The sequence below is a fragment of the Neolamprologus brichardi genome, chromosome 16 (genome assembly GCF_056152115.1).
Source record: "Neolamprologus brichardi isolate AB-2024 chromosome 16, ASM5615211v1, whole genome shotgun sequence".
Taxonomy (NCBI): domain Eukaryota; kingdom Metazoa; phylum Chordata; class Actinopteri; order Cichliformes; family Cichlidae; genus Neolamprologus; species Neolamprologus brichardi.
Genome location: NC_142119.1, coordinates 29913089 through 29931649, shown reverse-complemented (window position 1 = coordinate 29931649; position 18561 = coordinate 29913089). Strand labels below are relative to the sequence as shown.

Genomic DNA, 18561 nt, shown 5'->3' with positions numbered 1-18561 from the left:
ACTTTCTGACTTTCTGTGTGGTTTCTGGGATGCTTAGGACTCATATTGCGCTGCTGGAAATAGTTTATTTTGATGCATATGCTGCTTTTTTGCAAATTTGCATTATAATATTTGTTTTCATTTTTCCTGCAGTGTATAAAAATTGGTGTATTTCAAAAATAAAACTATGAAGACACTCAAAATAAATTTCCTGTGGTGGGAAACTATTTTGTGCAACTTTTTTGTATTTACAGTTTTTAGGGATAAGCCTCTTAAATTTCTCTAACTAAAAATAAATGTTAAAAAAACAAAAACGATTTTCAATTTTTTTGTAGTTTATTGCACTTTTTTGCAATTTATGTAATTTCTATGCACTTAATGCAGACATATTATTAAAATTTGGGCTATAATGGCTGTATAGATGTATAGCAACTTGAAATGCTCCCAAAAATGGCTCCACAGCATGTAAAAATATAATATAAGCTCTGGCGGACTTGGTTCTATGGTAGGTCTTAAAGGGTTAAATAACCTTTCTGCCCCATTATGATGGTCGGTGTGAACTTTAGCAGTTTGCCTTGACCTAACAATCTTTATGTTGTGCCTATATGGTTGGCTGATTTGATATTTGTGTTAACGAGCGGTTGAGCAGCAGGAGCATACCTAATGAAGTGTCAGTGTATTGGGAAAGCGAAATAAAGAAACCTAAGGAGCATGCTGTAGCCAGGCTGATCATAGCGGGAGATAGAGGGCTTCTCCTCTCACCTCCTGCCTGTGACCTGGAAATCAATCTCAGTGCCCCACACTGAAGTGTGTCTCAACACTTTAAATGCATTTGGAGAAGAGAGGAGGCTAACCAGAGGAGATATAATCGAAGCTGCACAGGTCTATCCTCTACAGCAGTACTTTCAGTTTATACAGAAGATGCTGTAATATACAAATCAGGGTGGAAGGACTCACTAAACAGCTCATCTTTGCATTCATAAATTGTTTTAGTTATTTAAGATGGTCACACTTTCAGCTTTTTAAGTGTTCCTGTGTGTGTGATTAAAAACAAGGATAACATTTATATATATGCCATATTTTGAGTTTAATGAAAAGAGGTTCTAGACATCCGTGAGCTCAGTTACACCTGAGATATTAAAACATAGCTGCAGTGTTTATTATTACAAAATAATATCAAACATCACAGTTAAATGACACCGCTTTAAATTGCTGCTGCTCCAAGGCGAGGGTGTCTCATTTAATTAAGCGACCGTCTCTTGTTCAGCTCCTCTACTTCCATCACTGGTGAGAGAGGGTAAGATGCAAGGAGAGGAATCGGAGAAATGAGGAGCTTTCATATCTGAGCACACTGGGCTCAGGAGTAGCTCATGCAGCTAATTGCCCTCCAATCAGCTCCTGCAGGACAAAACAGCACAAAACGACAACACAGACGCCACCTAACCTCTCAAATTGCACATCCTCACTTGATCTCTTTGTGTCTCTGTGCTCTCCTTTAAAGATGTGAGGAAGACCAATAAAGAGAGAGGAGATGAGACAGCAGAGATGTAACAAAAATGAGACATCCTTCCCTTGGAGAATCATTTTTAAGCCTAAGCAAAACAGGGTTTTTTTTAATAGCTCAACTGCAGTTGTTTTTTACGACCACATAGCTAATCACAGGTGACTCCTCCCTTCATGGTTTGTACATTCCAGCTGTGTTCAACACCTATTTTAACACATCTGTGCAGTATTCATCATATCGCTTCCTACAGTGGATAGCTTCTTTCACTTCAAGATGCACTTTTGAGTGACATCGTTCAGCATTGAGCTACTGAGATTAATTTAAGGGTCACAAGCAGGAGGGAGATGAGGAGGTGCAAATTAGAGAAAATAATAATAATTAGTTTCATTTTTGAAAGATTCCAGGTTTTCTGTTGATCCACATGATGATGGTACCAGTCAGTAAATGGTTTTGAATTAACACAATTAGATAAATATGGACATTAGGATTAGGATGAATGAAAGTGGGCAATATAATAATTTTATGATCTCCGTACACATGAAACAAGTCATAAAGTGCATTAATACTTAATATAGTTGATTTTAATGTCCTTTGGTACTGTATTTCCCTTGTTTTTAGACATGTAATGTCCAAAAATGCAGCATTTTAATGCTGAAGACTTGAGGAAATTTTAAACTTAAGGCACAGTAATTTGCAGCGATCATTATTTTCACACCTTTGCAGACTGAGATGTCCGTCAATTTTGTACTTTTCACCAGGTTGTTTATGCTGTGATATAAGAAACTTGGGGGCTTCAGCAGTGTGTCCTTTAAAGCCACCTACAGCGTGCACATATAATGCTTTCATTGCAGCGCTTGACCCTGGACTTTAGTGGCCTGACAATCAGACTCTCTTTGCTCTCTTTGAATGTCGAGAGAGTGATGATTCAGAGGTCTAGACTGTCGTTCAGTCCTTATTTGACCTAAGTATATTTTGCTTGATGCAACCATATGATTACTTGTCCATTATGGCAGAATTATTGTAAAAAAAAAAAAAAAAGTGGACATAATTAGCTGTTGAGCTTCCTTTTAACATTTTAACTTTTTTCTTTTCAATCTAATCTATATATGCACATACTGAAGGCTTATTTTAGAGGAAATAGTCTAAGACTTGGATGGAGAAGGCTTAAGCTCACGACCCTTAATCACTGTTTTGCTCATGGGATGTCATGTAATTTTAATAGGCGGCCTGTAGCTCATAAAATCACACAAGCCTGTGGCATTTGTCCCCGTCATGTCATTACTTCTCCCCCAGCAGATCCGTGATAAATGAAGTCTTTAAAGAGCAAACAGTCCCACATTAATCAAAATGTTGCGAGCTGAAAATGTGTCCACAGAAATGGTCACGCATGAGGGCGTTACATAATAAAAATTAAGAGTATTAAGAGAAACTTTTTTAATCTGTGTGTGAACCTGCAGATAATGGAGGAAAATAAAGTGGTTTTCTTTTCTCCATGAAAGGATAAGAAGCGAGGTATAATCAGCCTCAGGCTATTTTAAATAATAAAGCCAAGACTTGACATTTCTGTGCAAGTATTTTTTTTTAATCATAAAAATTCGTTTTATTTTGAAAGATAGAACAGGAAGTCTTATTTTGAAGCCTCCCTGCCTAATTGGATACTCCTGAGTAAATTGAACATTCACCAGCCAGGCGTCCCTGTTTGTACTTGTTTATTTAGCCAATTCTCGCATTACTGTTTAAAACGATGTCAGAGACAATGGAGGTTGACCTGACTGGAGTCAAACAAAGTAAAGGCGTGTGGCTTGTGAAGGTTTGTTTACCTGAAAATGATCAAATCACGATGTCATTTTACCTTCACCGACGGTAACAGGTGTTATCAGTTTATTGGTACACACAGGCACTGCTTTGAAAAGTGATTTTTTAATAATTCACCTTACTTAAAGGTGTCGGCTTGATTGAAGCTACAAAACTTTTATTGCGCATTCATGTGGCGTGAGAATAATCGGAAAAACGAGCTTCCGGGTGGGGGTAACTTCACATGAAATTGGAAAAACAGCCAGAAAAAACGTTTTTTGTTGTGTTGTGTTTTGTTTTTAAGAAGTGCTCGTACTTATTGTTTTACGTTAGGTGTTTAAGCGGAATATGTTTGTGAGTTTGTGACCACGAGAAAAAACAACTGAAGCGTTGACTTTATTCTGCATTCACGTGGTATCCTAGTAATAGGGGAGGGAAAAAATTACACGAAAGCCCACTTGGAAGAATCAGAGCAAGATTTTAAGCTGTCCTTCATCAATATCTAAGTCTAATAAATATTTCTTGCAATACAAGAAGAACAAATAATTGTGACTTGAGAAGAGAATAAAGAGAAAAGGGATCCATATGCTTGATATTCAAAATAAATTGGAGGATGGCTTTGTGACTTATTTCCTTGGTTTTTCATTGTTTAATTCCTTAACGAGTGAGCACTTCCCTCGCAGATCATCTGAATATAAAATAAGATTTAAAATGACTGCAAATTTCCAATAATAAAATAAAACATATGTTTTCTGTAAATTAATCTTAATCCCAAATAACACATCAAAGACATTTTCTCCCTCAGTCCAAAAAGTTTAAGATGAAAACATTCATAAAAATAAGTATAGAAAATGTCCAGATAATGATGTTATACTCAGTAAGTGGTTTCAGCTTTTCATCAGGTATCTTGGACTCATACCTCTGGGATTACATCAGAAACTGTGTTGTTTTCCAACTTCAAGGCGGCAGCTAATGGTGCCAGCTCCCAGTGCATGTGATACTTATGATTAGAGCCCTTTGATAAAGGGACTTAACTAGCCATTTGATCATCTATCGATATCTGTATTTAAAACGGCAGCAATGGGAGAAACGTCCTTCAACCATGCTATGACCGTCAACGCATAGTTCACCCTAAATATGCACATCGGCAAATATCAGCATATAAATTGGTCAACTAAAATTCAGGTAAACACAACAGTCAGAAGAGCAACTCCCCAAACTCCACCGACCCCAAGAGCACATGAACGCACCCTTCTTATGATGCCTTTAAACTGGTGCATTTCTCTCCAGGTTCCCAAGTATCTATCTCAGCAGTGGGACAAAGCTGCAGAAAAGGGAGAAGTTGGAAAGATTACCATTGGAAAGTAGGTACCGCAGTGTGGATGTGTCCATATTAGTTTTTAGTGTTAGTGCTGCAGTGATTAGCTAATTGTTCAGCAGCTGTTTTAAAAAGTAATTTTTAACAAAAATGCCAGTTTTTGAATGTTTATATCATCGTCATAAACTGAATCTTGGCTGTAGCTGTGGGAAAATTGTAATTATTGACTTATTGAGATTAATGAAATGTTAAATTATTCTGTTTTCTCACAATCCCGACAGGAAGCAAGGCAAAACAGAGGTGAGTCAGCTTTGGATGATTTGGTTTGTTGGTTAAATGTTTGAATAAAACATGCTGGTTTTTAACTACAATGAGATGACCTTTAAAGGCCTTTCCGCCTGTTTTTTTTTTAGATCAGCAGGAACGGCTTGTTTCTAATGATATACACACCTTCATACTAAATCAAGTTAATTTCATATTTTTGGACATGGGTATCATTTTCAATATTTAACTTGTGTACCAAATACTTGCACTTATCTTATGAATTAATGACTTAAAGTGCAGACTCTGGTTTAATTTGAGGGTTTTAGGGATTACACCTTTTATAAGAAAATTTTAAAATATCACAAAGTCAAAAACAGTTTTCTGGTTGGTGTCAAGTGTTTCAGGCTTCAGGTATTTATCGCCTGCAAAGGTTTGTCAACAAAGTATTAATAGTAAAGGTTTTATTACTTCAACGTGTAAAATAATGTGTTTAAAATTACTTTAAGTTAAGCAATATTGTTGTTTAACCAGCTGAGAGTCTGCCCTTCATTTGAGCTGAAACTCGATTGTTGCGTATCTGCTGTGATGGCCTACAGAGCTGGAATTATTAAAATTGTGTCACTGTCCAAATATCCGCAGTCCCACCTATATATTCTATATTTAAAATCAAGGTTATATCACAGCTAGCTTTGTGTAATTTTACTCTTTCTTTCTTCTATATTACATCCCATCACTGTCTGCTGCTGCTCTGACCCACCTCCCTCTGATGGATCGATATAATTTCAGTGCATCGTGCTTGACCTCCAGCTTTGTTTCTCAGGTATGTTTCAGCCTCAGTGATGAGCTGATAGCCTTGGATGCTGTGGGGGAGAACGATGCATCACTGGAGGTCCCAAAGGATCATCCCTTTACAATGCACCCAGTGGGTGGACAGACCATGGCAGTCTTCAGCCACAGTAACACAGGTCAGTCTAAACCAGCTGTTCCAGCCCTCGTCTCCGTGCTGCTTTCGTGCCGGATCATGAAGCCATCTGGATCATGTTTGGTAGCTGGCTCGAGGGTTCAAACTGAAATAGATAGACAGTGCATGTGATTCCTGCTGGGTGGTGCATAATAAAGTCGAGAAAGATCGGCTTTGATATAAGAGGGAGAAAATATAAAAATTCTGTTTTATTTAATAATTAAAGAAACTTCTTTTGGTTTTGCTTTCAATACGAGCGAATCCTTCCTGCATATTCAGAGCAACAACTTCTCCAACCAAACAATCGTGATGCTTTTTTGTTTGCAGTGTTCGTAACAGTCCACATAAGGATTCCTGAATCAGCCTACAAGTGTCTTTCCACTTTTAAGAGGTTATTAAGAGAGAGGTGCAGCAGAGGTGGAACAAACGCGTCTTACTTTTGACCAGGAGATTGACTCTGGGGCCGTTAGACCTCTTTTAAATGAGACCCACTAAGGCCATTTCCAGCTCTGTATTTTTATTCTTGGATTCTATTAAAGTGCTTTGCATAATTCACAGTTTTCAGATTTAACAATGTTATACAAAGCCTTGGTGCAGTCCTGTTTTAGCTCTTGTTTTAAGGAGACCCTTGTTTTTCAGGTAGCTTTCTTTTTATTGGCTGCTACTCACAAACAGAAGGTTTCACTGGCTTACTGACTAATATGAACATGGTAGGGATAACCACATACATCTATGCATGAGGACTAGTGAGTGTCAGAACCACTGTCCAGGATGAAACGACATGCACACAGGAGTAAATCAGGAAGATGGACATAACTGATCAAGTGCTTAGTGAATACCTCGGGCAGCAGAAACCCAAGAAAGAAGAGGGGTGAGAATATTAACCATCATTGAAGGACAGGGCCCTGCACAGCATGTACAGGTAGACAAAGTGGCTGATATTGATTAATGCTATCAGTGGGTTGCTAACTGGACTGTTAGAAAGCAGAGGCACTAATTATGGACAAGCTCCAAATACAAGATTGGTAAAGGCAGGGGTCTACCACATCAGGCAAGACCCCAGGTTTAGGCTGTGTAAAGATGCCATGTAGTTATACCAAGTGATGGCAACATAAGGAAAAAGGACCATGAGAATCTGGAGAAATGTCAAGGACTGAGAGAGGAGCTCGAGAAGATGTGGAGGGTGAAGGCAACAGTGGTCCCTGTTATAATCGGAACAATCGGTGCAATGACCCCAAACTGGGTGCATGGCTCCAGCAGATCCCAGGGATGACATCCAAGAGATGTCTGTCCAGAAGAGTGCTGTTACAGGAACAGCAAAGATGATGCGCAAGACCCTCAAACGCCGAGGCCTCTGGTAGAAGACTCGAGCTACAAGGATAAGACCGCCTGCAGGACAAGAGGGGAATTTCACTTTCAAGTGTTGTTTACTTTTATTTTCTCTTGTGATTTGGTTATTTGCAGGCAGCAAAAGTGCCCGTGCATTTTGCACACACATGCTTCTGATTTTTTTTCCCCTATAATAATCAGTGTTGGGGAGTAACGGAATACATGTACCGCCGTTACGTATTTAAAATACAAAATATGAGTAATTGTATTCCGTTACAGTTACCGTTTAAAAAGGTGGTATTTAGGATACAGTTACTTTGTTGAAATAAATGGATTACACGGCGGTACTTCCCTGTTTCATATTGTGGCGGGACAGGCCTGTTTTGGTTTTGTTTGACAGCTATGTTCTGTTGTTCCAGGCGGCAGCATTACTGTTGCCATGGTTACAGGGTGACGCTCTCTCTGCGTGTTTCCTGGGTGAGAGAGGCCTTTTTGTTGTAGTTGTGCTAAGCTAATAGGCAGAATGATACAGGTATAGCTTTAAAGAATGTAGCATCATAGGCAGTGTAGTCCGTGCTGCAGGGAGAATGGACTGCCATACACGTTATGTGTCTGTGAGCGAGGGAGGGAGAAAAAGGAAAAGTACGATTTGTCATCGAGCAAAAACGGGAGCTGGAAGCATGTAAATATAATAATAACCACTGCAGCCAAGAAGAGTGCCTGACGAGCCCAGTTGTAAGTAAGCTATTAAGACTCGACTGTACACCGTGTTCGTGTTTTCCTCCAAAAACAATAAGTTCCGTTGGAGCAGCCTTTCAACGCCTCTCTCTGTCTCTTGCAAGCAAAGTTGACCCAGACAACAAAGTAAAGCTAGTTTTCAGCTACGAGCCCGACACAGAACCCACCGTATTAGCCAGAGGTCTAATACAGTGACAGTAACTGTATAAATCTGTAAGTAAATGTACAAATCACAGCAATAGTACATTCATGTAGTTGTAAACAGCATGATAATATATTAAGTAATCCAAAGTATTCAGAATACGTTACAGAATACATTTTGGGGCATGTATTCTGTAATCTGTAATGGAATACATTTTAAAAGTAACCTTCCCAACACTGATAATTACACAGTGAAGCTGTATGTGAGGATGCAAATGTCTGACTCAGATGAAATATAAAACCAGTCTTAACCTGCTGGCTCCCTAGTAGAAAGTCAGCTAATTGACTTGGCTGGTGAGTTATTACGCACTCATTAGCTGGTTCCAGCTTCCATGCTCACCGTCCCGCTGTCTGTATCCACACTTTTCCTGGGGCTAGTTCATCCTGCCCTCCAGTTCTTCTTACAAAAAGCGTCCCACTGTGCTGTTCATATACCACACCCGGCCACAAGCCAGCGAGCTGTGCTTCTTATGCATTTAAAGTTGGAGAATAGATTGAGATTGTTGAGGCTCAAAGACCTCTAGTCATTTACTTTGCCCAGTAAAACAGAAAGACTTGGCTCCAGGGATCCTGAAGGGAATCAGTTGCTTGAGAGATCGATTAGTCTTTCACTTCAAATCAGGTCAGGGGAACAATTTGCACGTCAGGACCACTTTGGGTCTTGACCAGAGCCTGGCTTTGCAGAGTTAGGCGAGAATGCAATGCGTATGGAGAATTCACAGCAAGCAAATAGGTATCGTGCGCACTGCCTCCTGTGAGCTGTACCCAGACAGCAGCTTCATCTAAACCTCAGCTAAAGTGAGACCACCTCTGTGCAGACTTGATTTTATCTATTATCTATTATCTGGAGTTCATGTGTGAAAACAGCTTAAATTGGGTTTAGTTACAAAAACGACTATGTTATGGTTAGAAGTTTAAATACTATTTTTTTACTCTGTTAAAATGTTTAGAAAGCTCAATTTTCAAGGTCAATGGGGCGCAGAGTCATTTTCTGAGGCAGCGTTGTCTGATTAAGAAAAGAGAAGTTGTTGTATAATCAGAAAAACAGGAAAAATGTGGTTTAGATCCAAGGCAGGCATCAGCATTAGAGTAACTTCCTTGCACACTTGCAATATATTATGCTAATGCTGTGGAATGAGTTCCAGTCAAAGTAACCATAAAAGCCATTTTCTGGTTCCTCTAATTGTAAAGTATTGATCGGAGAATAGAAAGAGAAAAGTCTTTGAGCTGCCATGTTGACGACTAATATAAGGGGGAAGAAAAGCTGGGAATCTACTCAGGATGTGACATTTAAGTAGCCTTCGAGTCTCTTAGGTTTACTTGCACTGATGGAAAGCTGTTTTTGATATATTCTGCACTGATTGCACTGTAAAATTTATGAGGATACTCGGAGAGTGGCTTCTGATTTGTGGAGGACGTTCGCTGCCAGGCACGATGTGTCATACCCCGTCTGAGCCAAAGGGATTTGTCGGGATTTGCATCAGACCAAGAGCTTAAAAATAGCTGCAACTGTATGGTTTGGTGTCTGGGAGTGTGTGAACCATGAATTACAATAGATTAGAGTGTTAATTTTAAAGGGATAACTTTATTTTAACACTTGAACAAGTCGAGTGAATCAAAAGTAAAGAACAATGAACTGGATTTAATTAACATTTCTAGGCAATACAAAGGGGAATAACTGCAAGTTAAATTATTAGAAAATGGAAAGAAAAGCTCCCTGACGTGGAATAATCTTTTTTTTTTCTCAGTTCAGTGAAAACTTCCATTTAGTGAAAAGGTAAATAAATGGCAGGGGGTGGGGTGCTCAAATCAGCAAAATGTCAAGAGCAATTCTGCAGCTCCCGGGGTGCCGGTGCTCAGTAACAACGAAATTACTGTTTGTGGTGGTGATGCTTTTTTTTTAAAAAACCCCGATAAGGGGGCACGCATTTGGGTGGTGGTGTATTTCGAGCGCTCTCGGGCGTTACCAGATTAGTTTTGACTGGAGACCAGAAGTCTGTCCAGAGTGGAAGGTGTGAATCCGAATGGAGCAGTGAATACATTTTGTGGGCAGATTGGAGAGAAAAAGAACAGATTTTTTTTTTGTGTGGAGAAACAGAACAGAAACACCTTACCGCAAGTAAATTTGAACTTAATCTTTGAAGATATTTTCAGTGCACTAATTGGAAAAACAAAGTTTAAATGCTTGATTACTTTAATGTAGGGTTACTGCGGCTCCTGACCCTTTTCTTTTGGACTTTGAAACCTGAAGCGATACCTGAACATAAATATAACAAAAAAATATTACGGGTAAAAGCCTGAAACTTTTACTGGCTTTTCTTACCATAAAAATGAACCAGGGGACAGATACCTAAAAAATATCTCAGTATTGACTAGATAAAATACAGAGTTGCATATTTGAGTGCACACTAATAAAAAAATTAAAAAAAAGGACCATTTCTGAATGATTTACAGCTTTATTTATAAAACACACAGCGTACTTTCAGCATGAAATTCTTAATCACAAAAATGAATAAAATATATTGAATTTAACTTTGAGATCCACTTTATAGACAAGCATATTGCCCTGGAGGAGTCTAATAACTCAGGTTAAGATTAAAATGTACTAAGAGGCATTAAAACACACATATGTAACAGTTGTCATATGTACAAATAAATAAATAAAAACCATTAAGAGTAATGAAAAAAAGAATTAGTAACTCATTTCATGTGAGCAGCCTTGCAAGGTCAATTTGCCGTGTTCACATACTGAAGCCTGTATTATTGTAGGGTAACAATCCTACAGTAATACAGAGAAAGCCCCAACAATCAGATGGCCCTCGCTGGCGACAGTGGGAAAGAAAAACTCCCTTTCAACAGGAAGAAACCTCCAGCAGAACCAGGCTCAGGGGAAGCAGCCATGTATAGAACGGCACAATATTTGGACTTCTTTTCAGAAGTTTTATAACTCTTCCCATGGATAAAGACTTACCACATGGTCATTCAACAGAATAATGTAATAAGCAACTTTTTCAACTATTTATGTCATTTAAAAAAATCAGTTTTTACAAGGGGTCCACAGTGTCAAAAGAGGGGGGAAAAAAAGAAATGGTGCACTTTCTGTGAATTAACAAAACTATATAGTAGCCTTTAAACTTTTGTTTTATAATTACAGGACAATCTGGGCCATGATGAGATTTACTCGTCCGGCCTGCCTAAGATCAGAATGGGCTGTATGTGGCCCACGATATTTGACATCCCTGATTTGGATGGTCGAGCAGAAAGACCACAATAATCTGAGGTGGAATGACTCCAGAATGAGCTGATGGTGGACTGTGTTACAGAGAAACCGAAGCAGTGCTCCTGCTTTGTGTGACTGACTTGCAAATAGTGACTCAGCCCTGCAGCTTGCATACATGGGTGTCAGTAACAATACATTTTAAGAGCTGGAGCTGACATGAAGATGGCGGTGTAACCAAACCATTAGTACAAACACGTTCACCATGTCAAATTTGCAGACATGTTGGTCGTGTCTAGTTTGCTGAAAAGGAGGCCAGTGTTCACAGAGTAAATTTACTACATGAGCGGTTCAGTTATAAGAATGGCTCCCACATTAGCCAGACATGAGCTCATGTGTTTATATTGGTTAATACTAATTTATACTTTAATTAATAGGCTTCAACACCACAAGCACCATTGGGAAATCCAGTCCACGAGTCAAGTTATTTGTGATACTATATTTATGTCTGTCTGTGTAGGTTAAAGGCCTGAGTAACAATCAACACAGACATGCTTGTGTGCAGTCTGTGTTGGTTATCAACAGCAGCCGTTGGCGCTGCGCGGGGACAGGAAGGTGATTGGTTTATTTTAGTTTAAAGTTCACCACGAAGAGAAAGAAGTGAAGAAAAATCATTAAAGATCAAGAAAGTTTACATGAGAACTCTGGAAAGTGGTTTTTTAAAATTGTTTTTAACACTCATTAAGCTAGAGGACCAATTACAGCACAGATGCAAATGTTAGTAGCCCTCAGACAAGTTGTTCCAAAAAACTTTAACACTGCCCCCTGGTGTGAGTCTACAGCTATAGCATGTAGAAATGTGAAGATCTAGATATCAAAGTAGCATTGCCACTAATGATGCACACTTTAAAACTTTAAACAGGTTCAAGCCATAAGTTTATTTGTTTTTTTTACTGCACGTTGACTTCATTTATTTATTTATTTTTAGCTAAAGTATTAAAAAAAGTTAATTAAAGTAAATCCCTGTTGTTTTAAATCTGAACCAGTCTTTCTTTCAATATAGGAAAATAAAATTTCAATATTTATTTTCCAGTTCACAGAAACTAATCAATTCCCAAATCCTCCACAACTCATGTTTCCAAAAAACAAATATGTCCTCCAGCATTTGAGAGTATTATGCAACCCTTTTAAATGTTTTAATGGGACCCTGTGTGCCCGTGTAGGAAAGAAAATTCAATTTTGGTAAAGAGATAATAGTTTAGGCCACTAGACTGACGGTGATGCAGCTTTTGTAGTTTTGCCTCTGTGCACCGTCGCTGTGGATTTTAAATCAAACAATAAAAATGCGACTGAAGTGCTGACTTTTAGCTTTAATTCAAGGGGTTTAAATAAAGTGATGCATTAACTGTTTGGCAGCATTTTGACAGATAGTCCTCCATTTCCAGCAGCTTGAAAGCAATTTTTACAAAAGGTTTGTTTGTTTTTTAATACTTGCCGTCATTTTTGCCTGAAGTCTAGAACCTCCTTTGATATGCTGTACCGTGCCTTTTCTCTTTAGTAACTGAAAAACATGCTGTATTAGGTTGAGATCGAGTAACAAACATGTAGATATGTTTTTGTTTTTTTAATTTGTTCGAACGGTTTTACAGCATTTGACCAAATTATTCACTTTCTGGGATCTTTTAGGTGTTTCTGTGCTGCGGAGCTGGCAATTGCACTCAGTCCTTTTAAGAATGCACCTGGTTGTTCATTTGGACACTTCTAAAGCCATTCCTCTGTCTCTAGTTTATTAGGTTATTGGTTTATTTTTGGTTTTTCAGCTTGAAGATGGCTTCCTTCACTTGTATTAGCATCTCTTTGAACCTCTTATTGAGAGTTGCCAGCAAACAGCTACAAAATACAAGTTTAATATTTAGAATCAACTACAGATGTTTTTTTAAGCTTAAAAAAATGAGATACCAAGCCTCACTTGGCCATAAAACTGCCTGTCAGTTGTCCAATGACTTTGGAGCATCTGAAAATAATGACTCTGTTTAAAAGGAAATCTCTTTCTTAAACAGTTAATGTGATACTTTTGATGAAATGCTTTAAATAAAGCTGAAAGTCTCTACTCAGTCACATCTGTAATATTTAAAATCCACTGTGGTTGTGCACAGAGGCAAAATTGCGAAAAATTGTCACGGTTCAAAACCTTTTGGACCTAATTGTGTTTATGAATATTTGCACTATCCCCAAATCACAGAATAATAATTAATATCGACGTTATCAGCCATCTGTCTCAGAAAACTATTACCAAACTGTAATGGAAATTAAAATAAAGCGTTGTCCTTATCGAGGTTTATTCTATCACCGCCTTCACGCACTTTAGATGCACCCACACTTGCATGTGCATGTTAATACCTCCTACATGTGATAATGGATATTTCAGTTTCTCTTTGTCAAGGCTTTGTTCTGTTTGTTCAGTCCTTTATTAAAACCAGAAACAGAAACACTTTAATACGTCCTGAACTGAAAATTTTCAGCGGAAGTTTAGAATTGTAATTTTTTAAAAATAATTTATATTTTTTTTAAAGAGAGAAAACCATTATTGCGTTAGTCTGCTGCAGCAACAGCAGCAGCAGCAGTGGGTGGGCACAGGTGTCAGAGGATCACCAGGATTATAATCTTATGTTTGTGAATGTGGAAATGGCACAGGAGGCGTTTAAACCTCTTCATTTTTTCTAGAAGGTGTTGGTGCTCCAGATGGCTGGCCTGACTGCCAGAGTGCACTGGAAACAAGACGTAGGATAATGTCCTCTGAGATGCGGTGGTGTGTAGTCTCTATTTACCTGACCGGCGCTCAGCTCCACCCCCACTCGCCCACAGGAAAGGTGTACTGTATGACACCGATCTCCCACTCGCTTCCCCACAGTCTCGCACTCCGAAGCGCACACGTACAATCACAGCAGCTTTCCAGCCGTAACCGTACCTGCGCACGCACGCACGCCTGCACGGGTTTGATCTGCACTTGCACTCTCGCTCTCACACGTTTTGCCTCACCTACTCAAATGTTAACAGATTCTTGACACCTCGGCCAAAGCAGGTTCAGGCTATATTTTGAAATAATGGATTTTCTGTGTGATACATTTGGGAAATTATATAATCAGCTATTGGCATTTAAATTTCCACTATATTACCTTCTCTTGACTCCTTTTAGAGATTGCAGTGGGTTTGAATCCTCGTTAAACTCAATTTAATCAATGTTTGCAGTCATTGTAGATGTCACATGTTTATAAATTGACCTTTTTTAAGTACAGTTGGTCTGAACTAACTTAAAGGCAGAGACGATCAGAGACGATGCCATTAATTATATCATGGCTGCAGTTCTAGTCATCACTACTAAAGTGAATTGTAACTGAATTTTATTTTCAGTTACAGTTTTGGCTTCCAAACATTAATAAATCGAGAGAAACTGACCGTTGTGCTTTGTTTTGAAAACGTTTTCCTGTTTTGTCTTTGAGCGCATCCTTTTCATTTGCTTTGCTTTCAAATTCTCTTTCTACCAGACTGTCGCATGGTGACTTCAGTTCACATTTTATTATTTATTTATTTTTAATTTGAGTTGTAATTAAGGTTTAAGGAAATATGCTCAATTACAAAGCTAGGTTTCTTCTTTTTTAATGAATCCACTGGTGTTTTTTTTTTTTTTTTGTTTAATAAATACATGGCATGTTTTTTTTTTTCTTTGGTCATAATCAGTCTTACTGCACAGCTGGATTACTGTCAGACCTACACGTGCTGGTACTGTTATCCACAGAATGTCATCAGCTATAGATCCTTATACAGAAAAGTCTTTGATCAGACTCAGCTTTGTATATGTACACATCAATGAAACTGAACTTTTTCTTTACCCTCAATGTACTCAGTAGAATAGACAAACAGAAAATAACAAGTATAGCATATTTATATGTATATTTCATTTTTTATTTGTATGTGCATTTGTGCAGAGTGGAGATTGGGGTAAATTATGGACTAACTGGTTACTATACATGCATGAGGACTGGACAGTGTAGATATGTATGACAAAGCAGAAGTACAGGATGTTGAAATTGCAAGATTTTAAGAAACGAAATACTAAAATGATACCTTTAGAGTGAGAAAATATCAGAAGCGGCATTATTACTAGTCTTAATTTAATAACAGTTTATTCCCTTAAAATCTTGTGATTCAAGTGTACTTACTATTTGCAATCGAGTTTCTTTTATTTTTTTCGTTTGTTTGGTTGATTTGATCATTTGTTTAGTTTTCAGTAGTTTCGATGTCAGGTTGGTTTTTTTTTTGACTGCTCCCTTTAGGGATCATCTCTGTGATATATTATCATTATTAACGCATGACGATGGCCAAAAAATCAAACTCCAGTCTTCAAAATGGGAACCCTCACACCTGCTGTACGTGGTCCGGCTCAGTTCATGACACACTAACTCTAAACTTGATTTCCAGTTGTGACTGAAGTGACTATTTATCACTGACAAACATCGATCTAAAAACCTAAAAAAATGTGTTGTTCAGTTGAAGAATTGGAATAACACGATATAAAACTGTGTGGCAATGATATGCAAATTACATTGTGACGCACAAGCGTTTCTTCCATTTAACGTCCTAGAGTTGGCTGGGCCTGCTTGATCCATCTCTGCTTGTAAGGAAATGTGTAATTTAGCCAACCACGCAGTGTCTAATCCTTATAATCTAAACATTTCAGACTCTGTATAATGCATTCCTCCACCTCTGCTATACAAGTATGCACTGATCCAACAATTGTAAAAGGTTTTTAATTGTGACCATCCATGATTGATACGAGCACAAATGGTGCCTGACATGCCTTTTGTCCTGTAAGGCTGCTAGCTAAATGTTCCTCCATTATTTCCCCTCTCGTTGTTCTGCTTTGTTCCGGCAAAAAGAACCAGGTATTGATTAAGAGGTTGCTAAGCAACAGGCTTAGCTGCCACAGTAGCGTGCAGAAGAGGAAAAAAAGCCAGATGTAATGTGCTGCTCTGCCACAGTAGGACTTTACCTCAGCTGTCTGTGTGAAGCTTTCACTCCGACTTTGCAGTCCTTGAGTTCTTTGAAACTATTGAAAACCACAGAACAGTCTGTGCTCTTATTATCAGTGTTTACACAGCTACAGGATTCACTTTGAGTTCTTTTATAACTTTGCACACTTGTTGAAACACTCGGGTGTGTCGTCCCTTTTCCTTCCGGTATGTTCTGGTTCGCTTTACAGTCTGTTGAGACTATTAAATAATAAAACATCTTTTCTGAATAGATATTTTATTTTGTAGGATTGACTCTACCACTTTTGTGCGGTGTAATCGTGCAATTCTGAACCCCGTTAGTGTGTTTGAATAAATTTTCTTGTAAAAACATTTTAATGCTAATCTATGCTTTAATGCTCCTAAAACTGACAAAGTTAACTTCTAATAAGCTCACACCTGCATACAACAGTCCTTTACCTGCATTTGTTTATGAAACTATAGTTGACTCCTCTTGTTTTAAAAAGTTAGAAAATATCTGATCACTTGATTCGATACAGAAAAGTGCAGGTAGCGCAAAGTCCAGAAGATGTGTAGCTCTGAAGGTAACTATTGATCTTTGAGTCCAAACCCTGCACTGCTGACGAGTGAAGAAGTCGATGCAGAGCTTTGCAGATGCTGCTGCTCTTGTTGTTTCCTGCTGTCTCCTGACACTTGAAGGCACCATTAGAAATATGTGGAAGTCAGTAGGGCTGTGTGATATGACCAAAATCTCATATCCCGATATAAGAATTCTATCGTCCCGATAATGATATAAATCGCAAAAATTTTACATTTTCTGTAAATTCTGTGAATCTCAGGCAGCTCGACTTGCGTGAAGTGTTTCCGGCTGCGTGTCCTTTACCCGGAGTCGAGTGTTTTAACCGATGCATGAAACGATACATTTTTAGGCATAAGTTGTAAAGGCCGCCATTTTCTTTGTTCTTTGTATTTATTACACGGCGTGCTGCGGGGAAAAGCCTGTTCTAACGTTTGAGTCCAAGGTTTATTTTTTAGCACCTGGCGGCTCTTTTTTAATTCTCATCCGTATTTTAGCTGCTCTTTCACGTGATTCAGTTTATTTTGAAAAGTCTCAACAGGATCCTGAGCTTTATTGTGAAAGGTTTATGTGGAACATAAACAAGCGGACACGCGAAGGTGTTACCGTCGCTGTTGCTAACGACAACGCATAAAAACAGGCGCTTGTCCGTCAGCAGTGTGGTTATATTACATGTAAGAGAAAGAGAGAACTTTAAGAAATTAATATAGCCACTACAGTGACCATGAGAACGATGAAAAAATATTGCCGTAAACAGTTTATTTTGCGACACCACGAAACAAACGATAGCGTAAAATGAAACGATAGATGTTTTTATATCGTCATCTGATATATATCGTTATATCGAACAGCCCTAAAAGTCAGAAACATGGGTTTAAAGGTGTTTGTGATGTTAGCTGTCACATAAGTTATGTGCTTTTCATAATTTTATTTTCATAATTCTTTCTTATGCTTTCATTCCCTGTTCGTGCATGCTTACTCCTGCTCAGTGGAGAGGACGGTGCACAAATCATTTACCGTTTTGATTTTTCTTTCTTTTTCTTAGTGATGAACCTTTTGAGCTTTGTTGTGTTTTCTCCTTTTTGGCGGTGATAGCAGCCTGCCCGTCTCTTTTAGTTTAATTAATAATTAAAACCTTTAATTATTTGCCAGTTTTGCCTCCTCGCCTAATTTCCTTTCGACATGGATACGTTTGTTAATTTAAAACATTCCCTAGACTTTTAGGAAAAAGTAACAAATGTACAAACTGTGTTGTTTGGTTCTTTGACTTCTGTCTTGCTGGTAGATGAAACTGAATGCTGAATATAGAACTCTTCTATAATTGTGGGCAAGGATAAATTCTGAGATGATCTGTTTAGCAAGTAAACGGTGTTTGATTTTTCACCTGCCATGTGTGTTGCCTGCTGTTTTTGGAGAGAGGAAGTTGAAGATGGAGCTGCCTGGCAGGAGGAAAAGCGGGAAACCTAAGAGGAGGTTCATGGAGCTAATGAAGAAGGACATGCAGAGGGTTGGTGTGACAGAGGAGAATGCTAAGGATGGGATGAGATGGAAGCCGATGATTTGCTCTGGCGACCCTTAAAGGGAGCAGCTGAAAGAAGGCGATCTGTGTGGCCTGCTGTCCACTGTATTAAAATAACAGGTTTAATTTT

The 18561-nt window shown here is 38.5% G+C and overlaps 1 protein-coding gene across 1 annotated transcript in view; it reads left to right on the top strand.

Moving 5' to 3' along the window:
- The first annotated feature begins 3227 nt into the window (after positions 1 to 3227).
- Positions 3228 to 18561, top strand: part of LOC102794551 (general transcription factor IIF subunit 2-like) — a 67824-nt gene continuing 52490 nt past the window's right edge. The window contains exons 1-4 of the mRNA XM_006802404.2: positions 3228 to 3293; positions 4568 to 4641; positions 4877 to 4895; positions 5680 to 5824. Of these exons, the coding sequence (XP_006802467.1) occupies positions 3228 to 3293; positions 4568 to 4641; positions 4877 to 4895; positions 5680 to 5824 (304 nt within the window). The remainder of the gene's footprint in view (positions 3294 to 4567; positions 4642 to 4876; positions 4896 to 5679; positions 5825 to 18561) is intronic.